We start from the raw sequence: 16,896 nt of genomic DNA on the forward strand, positions 1-16,896 counted from the left end.
GCTAGGATTAATGAGAATAAATAATTACCTCTCTTGCAATGAACACCAAAGCTTTCCTAAATAAGAATATTCCACATGTACCGTAGAGCTATCTATCTAAAAGCATGCTTAGGCTTAAGAAGACTTTTTTCCTTTTTAGCCAACGGCTTAAGAAGACATTAATAAAGCCAATAAAAATATAGTTATATATATATATATATATATATATATAAAATATGCAAGATGGCTTTGATGTGTTTATTACAAAAGCAAGGTATGGTGTGACCATGAAGAACTTCCATGTCAAAACTAGAGGGACTCCTCAACATCCAGAGATTAGGGCGTCAAATTAACCGAGTAAGAGGCGCGACCGGGTGCTTAATCTTCTGCGGAAGGGTGCACCACACGCTCTGGTGCTCCGTTATCAATGTAGCTGTCACCGCTCATCTGATCAAGAACCAGGATCAATCCCATGGCGAATGCCCCGTCGAAGCCAGGCTTGACGCAGAGCGAGAACACTTCTTTGCCCAGCATCACCCTTGTGGTGGGGTCCACCTTCCGTCGAACTTCCGCCACCAGTTTCCTCTTGGCGTTGTAGATCTTGCAGCTCCGCTGCGAGAAGCACCCTTCGATCTGGTACTCTTCCCCGGAGCCGTCGTACACCTCCACCGTCACCGTCGTCTTCGACCGTCCGATCATCGACGATCTTCTCGCGCTGAAGATCGGCTTGTCCCCGTCCATCCTCTCCCCTCTAAAACCCTCCCACCGTTGATGTAAACTCGGCCTCTGCATTCGCAAATCAAACACCAACCCCATTTTAATCCACTATTATAGTAATACATAATGCAAATAAGCTAATTAAAACTGATCTCAATGATTGATTGGACTCGGTGAGTGGGCTCGTAAGTACAGGAGAACTACGCACCTTGCGGCGGACGGTGAGGAGGCAGCCGCCGCGGGGATCCATGAGGACGACTTCATCTTGGAGGCGGGGTTGGGGGCCGTAGGAGTCGACACGGAAGACGAGTTGGCCGTGGGAGTTGTAGACGGTGAAGCCGTCGCCGGCGAAGAAGAGGGAGGTCTTGAGGACAGTGAGGTGGGTTTCTTGTTTGAAGACATAGCAGTCTTGGGGGAGAGAGGGCTCTTTCAACTTCATACTCTTGGGTTTATTGTACAGTAAATTCCTGAATCTGCGAAAGATCTCCAGGAGGACGTCGAAGTGAAACCACAGAGTGATAGGGGAAGACGACGGAGGAGGGTGAAGCAGAAAGGGTTAAGTTAGAGGGGATGTATATATAGCAGTTGGAAAGGTGAAGAAGGAAAGGCACACGCAGAGAACTCGGAGTCTCGGAGCCCATATTTTGACATGTGGTGTTGATGAGTTGTCACTTTGTCATTGGAGTAATTATCATGGGACAGTAAGCCGTGGTCTTTCCTAGCTTCCCCCACCAAATGGAAAATCATTTACATCAATGTAAGTCAGATCCACGGAAAGAAAAACTCTTTCCTCAATCATATAATTGTGTGTCGTAATCTTTTAAATGTCATCTAAATTTCTCGTGTGGTGGCATTTCTCATCATCCATCCGACGAACGACCTCTGATAATCTAATTTTTATATATTTGAAGAGCTCCAAATTTTCTTGGTCAAATCATAAAAATAAAACACTTATTTCTAAGAAAAAATCCCAAAAAAAACTCTTGGAATATAGAAATTTCACATTGGGTCTTGGAATTTTAAAAATAACAGAAAGGGTCAATGACTCAATCTGTCATTTGTAAAATCAAGAGAATAACTACTCACTTTTTCGTAGTTAGATGCCTTGTAGTTAATAACAAAAGTGAGTAGTTATTCTCTACACAAATCTAGATAGCGCCTAAACACTTATAGTAATTCCTTAAATCATTGTAGTGAATACAAATGAGGGCAAAGTTATCAATTCTTCTTGATTTTACAAATGACAGATTGAGTCATTGACCCTTTCTGTCATTTTTAAAATTCCAGGACCCAATCTGGAATTTTCTATATTCGAAGGGTTTTTTCTGAAATTTTCCCTATTTTTAATTATTAATATAAAACTCAATTGAATAATTTAAAAAAAATTATTAAATTACTTAATATAATTATAGTATATGTTACGTTATCTCTTTAAATACTTACATATATTATCAGATTATATATCAATCTATAATTAAGGCAAGTTAATTTTTTTTAAAAAATGATAAATACAAATACTTTAAAACAAGTTAGTAACTTTCTTAATCTCTTTAATTTAATTAATTAGATCGTATATTAATTATTAGAGATAGTATGATTTACGAAAAAAATTCAACCACAAGATTTAACGCAGTTGACATTTAACTGACTTATTTAAGTATCTAGTCAGAGAGTTGAATTTTTAGATGTGTGTATAGAGATATTCTTGTTGATCCTACTCTCAGTACTCATTTAATTCTTTCTCTCTCACACGCATATGAATAAATAGAAACAGAGGGGTATTAAACATGCAGAGTGACTCTTATGGACTTATTTTTTTATTTTGAAACTTGTTATTATAAGCGATTTAAGTTATTATTAAAACTTTTTAACAATTACTATTTTATTTGCAAACTCATTGTAATTCTAGATTCTAAGCAAAAATTTTGGTCCCCCTTAAAAATGTGTGACTTGTGTCTTCGTTTTTTATTTTATTTTTAATTTGTATCCCACAAAATATTTGTAAATAACTAAGAAATCCTGCAATTGGGGAAAGGTGAATTATCCCTATTTAGATTTTTTTTTTTTGCTGGGAAGGACGTGAATTCAGAGACTAATACTTTCTGTAAATGACATATTGTAGAGTTATCTATACTCTATATACAAAAACACATCAAATATTTTTAATCAATAAAATTTTCAGATAAATACTTTTCATTCATTTATAAACTATATATAGCAACTTTTTTTTAATGTAGAATTATGAGGCCAGCATTTAATCTGTAATTATTGTCATAAAATTGAGAGGCATTTAAAAAAAGATAAAGTCTAGATTCTAGAAGGCCCGTTAGGTTTAAAATAAAATAAAAAAACACTATTTCTTGATTCAATTACAAGGATCTCAACCATCTCAAGATTAGATTAGGAATTTAGGATAAGTATCTATCTTAATATTTTTATTTGGCTTTAGAAGATCCGTATGCAGGAATATATAAATATGGATAATGGATGCTATGAAACATGAGATGTAGTAATTTAATTTGTTGCTTAATTTTGGGCAAAGTTAGGCTTAGGACATAGCTAAAAACCTCACCAACTTTGCCCAGATTCATAGACAAACTTGCTAAAATTAGAAAGGATTCAATGTTACGTAAGATAGAATAAGACCACAGATTCTGGATTCATTCATTTGGCCATAATTGTCCCAAACTCATGAAGGAAATGGAAAGAATGGAAGTGATTTGCATTTGATAGAATTATCCATAATAATGCAAACAGAGTAATATTGAAATGCGGCTCCAAGTATCTATGTGCGGGGCGCGCAAGGCTTTGTTCAAAATTGAACAAATGGAAAGAGATCCAACTAAAATGAATACGAATATGATCATTTGATTTGGTTTGTTTCAAATCTAATTTGGTTTGAATCAATTATGGATCCCAAAAAAAATTTTTGAATGCCCGACCTGAAAATTTTTTAAACAAATTTGTACATTAATCTTTTAACATATATATAATTAAGCTTTAATTTTTAATAAGAGTATATTGAAAGAATCTTACAATACTCTACATCTTTTAATGCATAAACTATTTTCTTCTCCATGCCCATGCATATAGGGCTACATAACAATAGATAGACTGGATGAGAGCCTAACTTGAAGTTTGGTTTGATTTTTTGGTTAGGCTAGATTTAGCAGTTTGTGACCTAGTTCACTCTAGTAGTAATTCAATGTCAGGTTGAATTGAACTAGATCCTCCAAACCAAAAGACTAGTTTAGGAAGTCTAGAAGACCAAAACTCTTTTTTTTAAAAATTTCTTTTATGTGAAGCAAGATTTGAAAATGATAAATACAATATTAAGACAATAAAAAAATACTTATAATCATATAAAACTCATCCTTAAATATCATAAATACATAAGAATCTCTAACAACACTAAAAGCAATGAAATGTAACATTTAAATTACAAATTATAAAAAAAATAAAAAAATCACCCAAATCGAACTAAACCAATCCATATGGTGTGATTACTTCATTTGGAACATAGTCCGGACCTATCGACCAATCTGGTCCAATTATATAATTTATTTGAATTAGACTTGACCTGACCAAACCCCTTCGATTAATTTTGAAATAAAAAATTCAAAAATATTGAAGTAAGAAATTCAAAAAAAAAAAAAGAATTAGGCAAAATGTCCCTCTCCCATCCCCAATGGGACATGACGTTTTTGCAACAAGAGGGAATGTAGGACAAAAATATTGTCCCATCTCATAAGCACCTCTAATAATGAGAAAAAACATTTTTGATATGACAAAAATTAAACCAATCTTACAAATAATAAGTATTAAAAATTGAACCAAACCTAATTTTACATCTAGAACAAAAATGTTCAAAATTCTTCTAAACTAATTAATTTTATTGGATTTGATTTTTTTTTCCTACTCAAAATTGAACTGGAATCAATCAAATATATGAATCCGGCAATAAGTTGCGGTCCCACATAGCTAATTGCAATGGCAGCCTCTCTGAAGTGGCACACACTGAAGACTAAAAATGGAAACCACCTTTAAAATTCAATGCCTCTTAGGATAAATTCAAAGATTATTTAATTGATTGCATTCATGGAAGTAGCACGTGGATGACTTCGTTTCCCTACTCCTCTTGACTTTGCTATACTTGCTTCATTAAGTAGGACAAGTCAAAGCCCCCCCAATTAAACGTCACGTGCTGCACACCTGTGTTTGTGATATTTATATCTCTTTTTCTTTTATATATATTATATATATTTACATATCCACCGTCACAGTGTCACACTCACAAGTCCTCCATCTTTCAAAGGATGATGCCGTCCTCATTATTTGGATCGCTCAAGTCTCAAATCTGAGAAGAAATTACATTCTACTTTTATAAGTAAATTTTGACACGACAAAGGGAGCAAATTTGTGAATTTACTTTAATCTTAAATGCAGTATTATCTCAGATCCTTAATATAAGAACTAGTTGACTAATTTGATTAGATTGAGAAAACTAATTAAATTATTTATTTATAATAAATAAGTTTTATCTTTCCTAAAATATCCTTGCTAATCAATTGTATTAGCTAGAACTACCATTACTATAAGAACTATTTTGAAAAAAAAGAATAAATATGAGAGACAAAATAAATTGAGCTCTTATATTTAGAATCAAAATAAAAGTCAAACAAGTTTTTATATTAAGAATTGAAAGTAGTATAATACTTCATTCAATTCAAAATATAAATTACTTCAAACAACCCAACTGAAATCAAGAAAGTCCAGCTAACTCATTAAATATGTTTTAGTTTTAAAAAAAATCTAATTTTATTCATATTAAATGATATCTTGAAGAAGAAAAAAGAAAAAGAAAATACTTTTCAAGCGATTAACAATCAACACAAAATTGATAAATAAATATTAATTATTTTTCAAGTTATTTGAATTATATATTGACCGAATGATTTTTCTAGAATGTGACTTATATTTTGGATTGAAACTAATATCTCAGTCTACTTTATCAGTAAAATTTTAACTTTTTTTTAGTAAATTATTGCAAATTATCAAAGATGGTATTTTAGAAAAAATAATTTCTTTAATATTGATAAATTAATAACTTAGTTCTCATATCTAACACAGGAATGATTATTAATTACCCGCCATGTCCACCTACAGCGATAAATCACAAGCAAAGATTAAGTAACCAATTAGTTCAACTAAACAATACCAATATTTGATATTCGACTTGAAACCACAGTAACCAAATCTGTATACAACTGGATTTTATTATTACTTAAACTCGCTCGCTACTTTGTGTGTAGAGAATTATTATTCAATTCACCAAACTAATTCTTTAATTTGATAAATATATTATGTATTAATGATGCTTAAATCATGGTCTTACCTTTAAGGAGGAGTGAGAACTTGTGATGTTCAGTTTCTAGGAAAGTATTTTCCTAATCATAATTGGCGGGATGTCTTACGGCAGAAAAATATGATTTTATGTAGTTATCATGGATTCTTTATCGAGAATTTAAAGAGAAAAGTAATTTAGGAAGCCCAGTACCTGGTGTGCTGAAGCTCAATGGGGATAGGAGTGTCATTTTGGCCAAAAATAGATCAAGCATTGGTGGTACAAGTGAGGTGTTACGTGATTGGGATGAAAGCCTTAATAAAATTTTTTACAAGAACATAAGATATGTGGATGATATTCTTCTAACTGAATTGTTAGCCTTAAAAAATGATTAACTTCATTTCGACTAATCAAAAAATTTATCAAGGAAGTAGAAAGTAAGCTGTTGATCTGAACATTAAGAAAAAAAGGTGTTAAGAGGATTATTGTATAGTTAGTTTATTAGTGTAAGAACATAATAGGTATTTTGGATATGGACTTGCCATATATAAATAGTCCTATGTTGTTTCTCAATGTAGTAGTTTTCTGGTTGTATCATTGGGTTTTATGCTCTGTTTTTTATAATGATAATTCAATATTATCGTAGAAACTCCTCCTCTTTATTGATATCTTAACATGGTATCAGAGCCATGTTTAGTGGGCTGGTCAACTGAGAGTCCAATCCTTGTATGTGGCTTTATCAGCCAGTTAAAGTTTTGCAAAGGCAACGACGTCATTAAACTCGCTAAAGTCACTTATGAATGACAAAGTTTGGGATCAAGATGTTTGAAGCCCTAACCGTCGAGACTTATTCTAATTGTTCCTGAAGGTTTTGTCTCAGGAAAATTAGTTGTGATCGTTGTGGAAAAATGCGATCTTGAAGTTTTTTGAAACCACTTTCAAACTACCTTTGAAACTCTGTTTTCAGTAAGTTTTTACTGCAATTTCTTTCCATTATCAATGGTTGATCTGTGCCTTTATAAATGAAATGGTCTTCTTACTCATGGTATTTACTGCACTAAATTCAACATATTAATATGCATTCCAAAACAAAATATTACCTCCACGACTTCAATTCCTACACTATTGCTGTATAAGTTCAACAAAGAATTCAACCTTGCGCTTGCAGATTTTTTCAATATCATTTTCGGGAAATGGTTTAAGGAAATAAATCATTTGAAAAATCAAAGCTAAACAAACCATTATCTTTCTAACACTAAAAGAATAAAAATGGTGAAAATTTTGGAAAATACACTTACCTCTTGGGTAAACTCAATCATGCCCAATGTGATAATATCAAATATGTGACTTAGCGCATAGAAACCGCATAAATTAGAACCCTTCGGTTGCTTATGGCTCTATAAAAGAACACGAATTAGCATAATCATAATGGCAAAGATGATTGAAAAAACTCATAAAACAAACATGTACTTACCCATGATATGATCCCTATAGGTGTGGACCCACCCAAAGTGTTCCTCATGACTCTATCATTTATATCACAAATTTAATAACTTACTTATCAAAAAGGCAATTGTTTTGTACAAGCATACTTACTTGTTTATCCTGTTCTTCAATTTCTGTAACGGTTGCTTATGAAGGGAACATAAGAAGACAATGGTATTGTTTTTCATAGATAAAATGACTAACTACCAACAATCACTGAAAAAAAAAAAGAATGAATGAATATTAAGCAAATACTCAACTTTTCCTCCACTAAAAAGAAATTTTCCTTTTTCTTACTTTTGGAAATATGCTCCCAAGAAACACTCAATTTTTCCCTCACTAAGCCTCTGCGACAAGTATTTTGTATCAATTCTTCAGTATTCCCACTATCTTGGAGGTGAAATGAGCAAAGAAATCCAAAGTTATTGCTTCGGCTTGAGAAAACCAACTCATGATGTAGTGCCTATAATAATACAAGCACGTTAGTTAGAGCTGAATTCTTTTAATTATATTTACATTGGCAAGAAAATTCTTACATCATAAAAACTTGGATGTTCACATTGGTAAGCTATTGGTGAGGACGTAAAAAGGCCACTAAATCATCGTTATCAATATAGACCAACACCCCTACCTTTCCTATAACTATTGGATCAATTAGGCGATCCATTAATAATTTTAAATCTGTATCATATGCCATCATAGCAAATTGTTGCATGGCATTACACTTTATTTGAGGTTGGGGATGCAATTGGGGCTGTAGGGCCAGTGGATTAGATAAAGTTGTGATTAGGACTGTGATTGTGATGACTTCAGCTCAAACGACATCAACAAGTCTTTTTGGCCATAAGATAGAAGTATTTTCAGCCTCACCTATAGTTCTCACCCCATCAATGGGAATTGCGACAAAAGCGTCCGCAGTTATCACCTCTTCAATCACCACTTTTACTTATCTTGTGTGAAATAGATAGTTGGCCCCAGGTTGTGGATGCTGTCTCGTGCTACCAACTGCCTAGAAAGATTCTCTACATATAGATGACAAAGTTCGCCATTCTTAGCCATGTGACCCTCTAACATATGCCTAACAATGCAAGCTACATGTGAGCGTGTCTCAGGACACTTGGCTCCTATTGGGCTTTCAATTGTGTATGAAGTGTAGCTTCCACCTTTGCCCTTACCTCTGCTCTTGTCGTAGCCAATATCGTATCCACCTCCTCCTTAAGCATCACAGTTGGGGAATGGTGATGTATAGTTGCTCCGAAGTAGTCTCTTAAACCTAGGGGTGAGTATTCGGTTTTTCGGTTCGGTTATCGGTAATAATCGAATTAACCGAATAGAGTAAATTTTAAACACCGAACCGAAACCGATTAACCGAACTAACTGAAACTGAACTAATTGAAAATTTCGGTTCAGTTAACCGATTAATCGAAATATATAAATATGAAAAATGATTTTAAATTAATAATAATAATAAAACACAATTACAACTATTAATTAATAAATATTTCATCATTCAATGTGATTTATTATAATAATATTCATTATAACCATATTTATTGAATATAAATATATTTAAAAAGTTCACATATACCCACATATATATTTATTATAATAATATTTATTAAATATAAATATATAATATATTTATTTCGGTTATTCGGTTATAACCAAATTTTTTTTTACTAACCGAACTGAACACCGGAACCGAATTGTTTAAAAATTAAAAACCGAATATATAATCGAAAACCGAAAAACCGAAATTAAATTCGGTTCGGTTCGGTTTTCAGTTACGATTCGGTTTTGCTCACCCCTACTTAAACCTACCCCTCTTCCAATTATCATAGAAACTCATCTTCTTTATTGATATCTTAACATGGTATCAGAGCTAAATTTAGTGGGCTGGTTAACTGAGAGTCCAATCCTTGTATATGGCTTTGTTAGCCAATTAAGGTTTTACAGAGGCAACTTATTAAAGTTACTAATGAATGACGAAGTTTGGGATCGAGACGTTTGAAACCCTAACTGCCAAGACCTATCTTGGTATCAGAAGAATTGGTTTTTGTTTCTTTATTCTTCTAGCATTCAGTTTTGAACAGGTTGTTCTTTATGTTTCCTTTTACTTCTTGCAGTTCAAATGTCATCAGCAGTATGGTGAGATCTTTCATGGAAGAAAAAAGATATATGAAAATCTTAAAATTTTTAAATCACGGTCTCACATTTAAGAAGGAATGAGAACTTGTGATGTTTAATTTATAGGAAAGTATTTTTCTAATCATAAATAGCTCCTATTGAGCTTTCAATGGTGCATGGAGTGTAGCTTCCGTCTTTGCACTCTCCCCTGCCCTTGCAGTAGCCAACATCGCATCCACCTCCTCCTTAAGCATCACACTTGGGGAACGATGACGTGTGGTTGCTCTGTAGTCTCTTAAACCTAGCCATCCTCCAATTCCCCTAACATGTCCAGGTTGGTCTAGTTTTTCCACAGCAATAGTTAGAATATCATACCTCCCTTGTGGCTTAAATGATCCCTTGACTTCTTTTTGTTGAAGATCCTCTAATAACAAAAATAAATGCTAACATAATTAGTTTACCAAAATAAAAAAACCAATAATGATACTTATAATCTTTTTACCAACTATGCGAGCATCTTCATTGGTATATGACCCATTCCTTTTATGGCGAGCATATTACCATCGGTCTTCAAGACGTGGTGGAGATGGTGGAGAAAGATAACTAGAAGGATCAGACTTAGCTTGTTCTTCTAACCTCTTCTATTTGGCCGCCATCAAGTCTCTGTTAGCTTTTACATAACCCCCACAAGACATTGTATGGGGGCATTTATTCATATTACTATTCTCTTTTGCTTGTGCTCTTTTTTGCTACGAATAAGAATTAAAGGTAATTAGAATCAATAACGACAATGATCAATAATTAACATGAATAAATAAATAATGACATTCAAACTAAATCAACTCACCAAAGCCTCTGGCCTAGTCCAAATCTCACAGAATTTTTGCCAAGTCTCTTCATTAATAAATGAATACTTGCTACAAGGAGTTGGTCGAGACTCACCATCTTTCACATTGATTTGCACATAATAATGAGCTAATTGTGACTTAAACGCTCTCCAGCATTCATTCAATATCTCATCGTCTTACTCCTCAGGCTTTCGTCTTAAGGAACAATATAAGTGAGATATAATGTATGCCATTGAAATAGTTATCTATAAAATGATAATAAATAGTTACAAAACCGATAAAAGTGTTACTTTACCTGGATGACGTCCCAAAGATCATTATGCATATCTTGTGTAACATTTACCCACTCCTCTATTAAGATTCTCACCTTCTTGCGTGCTTGAACGCCTAGAAAAACTCTTATATTTTGTCGCGTTAGGCCCATGTGGTTTCGAATTACAATCAAATTGAATCAGTATCTTTTTTCCACTATTTTGACTCGATTGAACCTTTGTCAATTGCGTGCCCTTTCTACCCCTCCTTGTAGACTAACTGCTAGACCCGCTATGATTAACACTAGCTAGCTTACTCTGAGTATTGGTAGGGCCCCTCTGAGTCTGATTAACACTAGTCGGCTCATTCAAGGTATTACTAGGCTGCTATCTATGATCATTCATGTTCCTATTTAGAGGAAAACAGTAAGTCAGTTGAAATAAAATAACATGAAATAATTATATAAATGATGCAAACATAATCATCAAATACAATAACTATATAATTTCAAGGTCAGGTGAAATGATGAATGCGCAAAGAAGATGAAGAATGAAGCTTGAAGCTAGGCAAAAGTGGGAGCTTACCTCAAGTTAAACCCACAATGAACTGATGAATGAGTGAAGAAGACGAAGAATGAAGCTGGGCCAAATGGGAACACTGAAGAGTTTCAGATTAACAGGAAGAAATAACCTTAGGCGAAATAGGCAAAGAATGAAGCTTGAAGATAGACGAAACCCACAATGAACAAGTGAATGTACGAAGGCTAACGGACGAAAGAATTCTAAAACGCATGAGATGGAGTAACGGGCTTAAAAATATTTTTTTAAAACTTTTTAAACTGCATGCGCATTAGAACTGGTAATTCCACAACGCATGAGATTTAGTAATGCTTTTAAAAAATAATTTTTTAAAACTTTTAAGACTGCATGCGATTTAGAGCGCAATGTTTAGTAAGGTCATTAAAAATATTTTTTAAAGTATATTTTGCGCATTTAAGTTTCATCATTTGAAACCTTTTTTAGCACCACCTAGCAGCTTAAATTAATTTTTTTTTTGGGCCTCTATCACTCTAAAAATTTTTTTATCAACATCCACCATCATCAATTAATTTTTAATGTATCTAACATTTTAAAATATTTTTTCAATAGCATACAGAATACTGAATGCAACTGAAAAATATTTCAAGTTACCGAATAGATAAAAAATTATTTTAGGAAGCTCAATCCAGCAGAAAAAATATTTCTAAAAAAGTAATCAATTTATGATATTGGGTGTCACTCACAAAAACATTACAAAGAACTAGAACTTGGATGCATGAAAAATTTGTTTAGAAAACTTGGAGTGCTACTAAAAACAATTCAAGGTATTAAATGTATTAAAAAAATTAGTTTAAGATATTAAGCGCCACTGAAAAATGACTTCAAGGTATCAAATAGAAAAAAAAATTTGTTAATTTCGGGTACAGAGTCAAATGAAAGGAAGAAATTGAGAGTATGAATCAATTTAACACAAATAAAAAGCTCACAAAAGAAGCATAAAACGTCTAAAAAACAGGATAAATGTGTCACCGTCACGTGGGCTGTAAAAATATTTTTTTTAAAACTTTTTAAACTGTATGCGCATTAGAACTTGTAACTCCACAACACGTGAGATTTAGTAATACCTTTGAAAAATAATTTTTTAAAACTTTCAAAACTACGTGAGATTTAGAATGCAGCGTTTAGTTAGGTCTTTAAAAATATTTTTTAAACTATATTTTGCACATTTAAGTTTCATCATTTGAAATTTTTTAGCACCGCCTAGCATCTTAAATTAATTAGTTTTTTGGGCATTTATCACAGTAAATTTTTTATCAACGTCTACCATCATTAATTAATTTTTTTAATGTATCTAACATTCTGAAATTTTTTTTTCAATAGCATACAGAATACTGAGTGCTACTGAAAAATATTTCAAGTTACTGGATGGATAAAAAATTATTTTAGGAAGCTCAATCCAGCAGAAAAAATATTTCTAAAAAAGTAATTCAATAATACATAAAACATCCATTTAAGCTTAAGATATTATTTAAATCCAAGATTAATGTGGGACAAAATAAATAAAAACTAAGTTTTATCAATTTTCTCACATTTAGTTTTTGCACTCATGGGCAAAGCAATTATGTTTGTGGAACAGTCTAGTTTTAATTTTTGATATTAGAACTCTATGCAATCACTTTTTGATGGACCATTCATTTTGGCATATGAACCAGAGTGCACACTCAGTAGATCAAGGTATCAAGTAAACCAAAAATTCATTAAATTAGGATACTGAGTCTAATGAAAATAGGATACTAAGTCTAATGAAAGGATGAAATGCAGAGTATAATAAACTAGAGTGCGCACGCTGTAGATTAGATTTGCACAAAAAATAAGACAAGTTGAAAAACTTTCTAAAAGTCAACTTTCCAAAAATATGGGAATTGACTTTAAAGAAATAGGAAATATTAATTTCAAGCCAAAAATAAGAAATTACAAAATATTCATACTTTCAATCCAAAATCCCAATTTCTGTGAAAAATTTTAAAATCAATCAATTAACCCAATAATGCCTAAAACATCCATTTAAGCTTAAGATATCATTTAAATCCAAATTTAATGTGGGACAAAATATATAAAAATTAAGGTTTATCAATTTTCTCATACTTAGCCTTTACACTCCTGGGCAAAGCAATTATGTTTGTGAAACAGTCTAGTTTTAATTTTTGATATTAGAACTCTACTCAATCCCTTTTTGATAGACCATTCTTTTTGGTTAGTATATTTTGTTATATAAACCAGAGCGCACACGCAGTGGATCAAAGTATCAAGTAAATTGGATACTGAGTCTAATAAAAGGAAGAAATGCAGAGTATAGTAAACTAGAGTGCATGGACGCTAAATTACACATAAACTAGAGCACACGCACTGTAGATTAGATATGCACAAAAAATAAGACAAGTTGAAAAACTTTCTAAAAATCAACTTTCCAAAAATATGGGAATTGACTTTAAACAAATAGGAAGTATTAATTTCAAGCCAAAAATAAGAAATCACAAAATATCCATACTTTCAATCCAAAATCCCAATTTCTGTGAAAAATTTTAAAATCAATTAATTAATCCAATAATACATAAAACATCCATTTAAGCTTAAGATATTGTTTAAATCCAAGATTAATGTGGGACAAAATATATAAAAATTAAGCTTTATCAATTTTCTCACACTTAGCCTTGGCACTTCTGGGCAAAGCAATGATGTTTGTGGGACGATGTAGTTTTAATTTTGGATATTAGAATTCTACTCAATCCCTTTTTGATAGACCATTCCTTTTGGTTAGTACATTTTGTTATATAAACCAAAGCGCACACGCAGTAGATCAAGGTATCAAGTAAATGAAAAATTCATTAAAAAATTAGAGAGTATAATAAACTACAGTGCATGCGCACTAGATTAAACACAAGCTAAAACGTGTGCGTTGTAGATTAGATATGCACAGAAAATAAGGTAAGTTGAAAAACTTTCTAAAAATCAACTTTCCACAAAAATGAGAATTCTTCTCTAAAAGCTGCCCCCCACTCCTTGCACTTTTCTTCCCCGTCCGTGGAGACCCACATGCATAGTATCATATTACCATTTTCAATACTTATACACAGTACTCCTCCAATCTTAAGTAGGTTTAATTAACTAATTTGAGTACATTAAGAATATTAGTTAAATTAGTTAATATGATATATTTTTATTTAAAATATCATAAGTATCTTCTTTAATTTTTTCTTACTTCTTCTACTTAATTATTATTGGGAAAATACCAATAGAGTTAGTTTGAAAAAAATTAATAAATATGTAAAATAGGTCTTATGTGCAAAGAACAATTTCTTCATTTTTCTAAACTTTATCTCTCAAAGAACGAGTTTTGACGTGGTAGTTAGGTAAATAATTTTTATTCTATAGCATTGGGGTAATATCGTTTACTGTTCATAGTGTTTTGGTCAAAAAGCCTCCTGTAATGCGTCTGAGGGAAACGTCTCGAGTAATGCGGCCGAGTTCCTTGGGCTATGTTTGGATTGCAGTTGGAAAAGCCAAAAGCATATGGGAAAGCGTGAAACTGAGATTAGTGGCTTATTGTGGCTCAAAATATTATTTGGATGTGACTTTTTTTCTAACTAACTTATGGCAAAAAGTAACTTTTCTAACTAACTTATCCAACGCAATCTGAGGGTATGTTTGGATTGTCATTCCAAACGGTAAAAGCACATGGGAAAGGCTGTAACGGAGGTTGGTGGCTTATTTGAGGCAAAATGATTGTTTGGACGAGTTGCTTTTGAAACTGACTTGTAACAAAAAGCAACTTATTTTCGGACGCCCCCAGCTCCAGCTTTTCCACCGTTCATAATGCATTTTACCGTTACTAGGGCAATTAATGGGTATTATTTCTCTCACCTATCATTTTCACCTAACCCGAAGCCTCAGAACACTCGACCCTCCACTCGACCGAGCTCTCCTCTGCATTCGACCTTGGAGATCACTCTCGGCACTCGCTCGCCTTCTCCCGTGGGTCTCCGTCCGTCGCTCTCTCCGGCGTCTCCGTCTATCGCTCTCTCCGGCGTCTCCGTCTGTCGCTCTCTCCGGTGTCTCCATCCGTGGATCTCGGCGGCTGTTCTCCCTCCAAGGCCGAAGCGACAGATCTGTGTCATCCTTCCTTACCATCACCGACGTGTGTGCGCAAGGAATCGCGGCTGTCTTCCTCCGCCGGTCAAGGTACCATGGTTGCCTTTCTGTTATTTTTCTTGAACCTTAGAACCACCCCAAAATTCAATATTAATTTAAACCCGGTCTCTGTTTTTGGACTTTTGGTTGTAATTACCAGTTGAAATTTATATACATAATCGACAACATTCGTCAGACGTCAAATGTTCTTGTCGAAGTGGGTTTTTTTTTTTTTCCCTTTCTCCTCCGGTCAAGGTACGAAGGCCGAAGCGGGTGTTTTTTCTTTTCCCTTTCTCCTCCGGTCAAGTCCTGTGTTTTTTTTCCCCTTCTCCTGCGCACGTTTAGTTTGACCGAAGTGAACCAGTGCCGGTGTGCCCCTGTCGAAGTGAACCAGTTTCTGATCTGTGGATATAATATTTAGCTAGGATATGTGCAATTTCTGATCTCCAGTGCAAACATATGCTTCGGTCAAAATAGATATGTGGATATATTTAGCTAGGATATGTGCAATTTCTGATCTCCAGTGCAAACATATGCTTCGGTCAAAATAGATATGTGGATATATTTAGCTAGGATATGTCCAATTTCTGATCTCCAGTGCAAACATATGCTTCGGTCAAAATAGATATGTGGATATATTTAGCTAGGATATGTGGATGTATTCCAGCTTGGTTGAAGCTTTTGATTCACACGGTATATTTGGAATGTGGATATATTTAGCATGTATGAACAATCTGAATATTGGAAAAAGAAATACTGTTTGATTATATTGAGAGTTTGGCAAATCTATTGTGTTTTGTGATTCTGTGTTTTTTGCTTGAATTAAGGCACTTTTGGTGATAAATTGATTTACATAATATGTGGGTTTATACTGCTTCATTATACTGTTTGATTTTGACTAATTGTGGGTTTGATATATATGTAATTTCAACAAGAACTATGAGTAACGATAAAGGCAAAGCACATTGGGACGTGAGCACCACAGGTGTTTTTCTCAAAATATGTGTTGACCAGATTTATAGCAAACTGCATCAAGGATCTTCATTTACAAAACAAGGTTGGGACAACATTCACAAAACTTTCAATGAAAAGACAGGGAGAGGATATGAAAAAAAACAGCTGAAAAATAGGTTAGATAATTTGAGAAAAGAGTGGAAGACATTTGATAAACTAATTGCTAAGGAGACCGGTATAGGGTGGGACCCTGAAAGGAACACAGTGGTGGCATCTGATGAGTGGTGGGAGAGGAAATTACGGGTATGAACTAGCTTGTGTTAATTTAGAAGCAGTATTATACTTTTGGAACATATTTAACTTTGGTTTACTTTTGACTTTGCAGGAAAATCCAGCATATGAAAAGTTTAGGCACTATGGGTTTAGGTTTCGCACTGAATTGGAAACTATATTCAAGGACACT

The 16,896-nt window shown here is 33.4% G+C and overlaps 1 protein-coding gene across 1 annotated transcript; it reads right to left on the reverse strand.

Annotated features, from left to right (window-relative positions):
- On the reverse strand, positions 1–1,166 carry LOC114724245 (protein LURP-one-related 12). Its single transcript, XM_028910564.1, has 2 exons — positions 905–1,166; positions 1–765 (listed from the first exon to the last, which is right to left on the reverse strand). The coding sequence occupies exons 1-2, from the start codon at positions 1,133–1,135 to the stop codon at positions 358–360; spliced, it is 639 nt and encodes a 212-aa protein (XP_028766397.1). The 5' UTR covers positions 1,136–1,166; the 3' UTR covers positions 1–357.
- Between the last annotated feature and the right edge of the window lie 15,730 nt (positions 1,167–16,896).

This window comes from Neltuma alba, unplaced genomic scaffold, assembly GCF_004799145.2.
Source record: "Neltuma alba isolate B1F8T4 unplaced genomic scaffold, ASM479914v2 tig00012180_pilon, whole genome shotgun sequence".
NCBI classification, from domain to species: Eukaryota; Viridiplantae; Streptophyta; class Magnoliopsida; order Fabales; family Fabaceae; genus Neltuma; species Neltuma alba.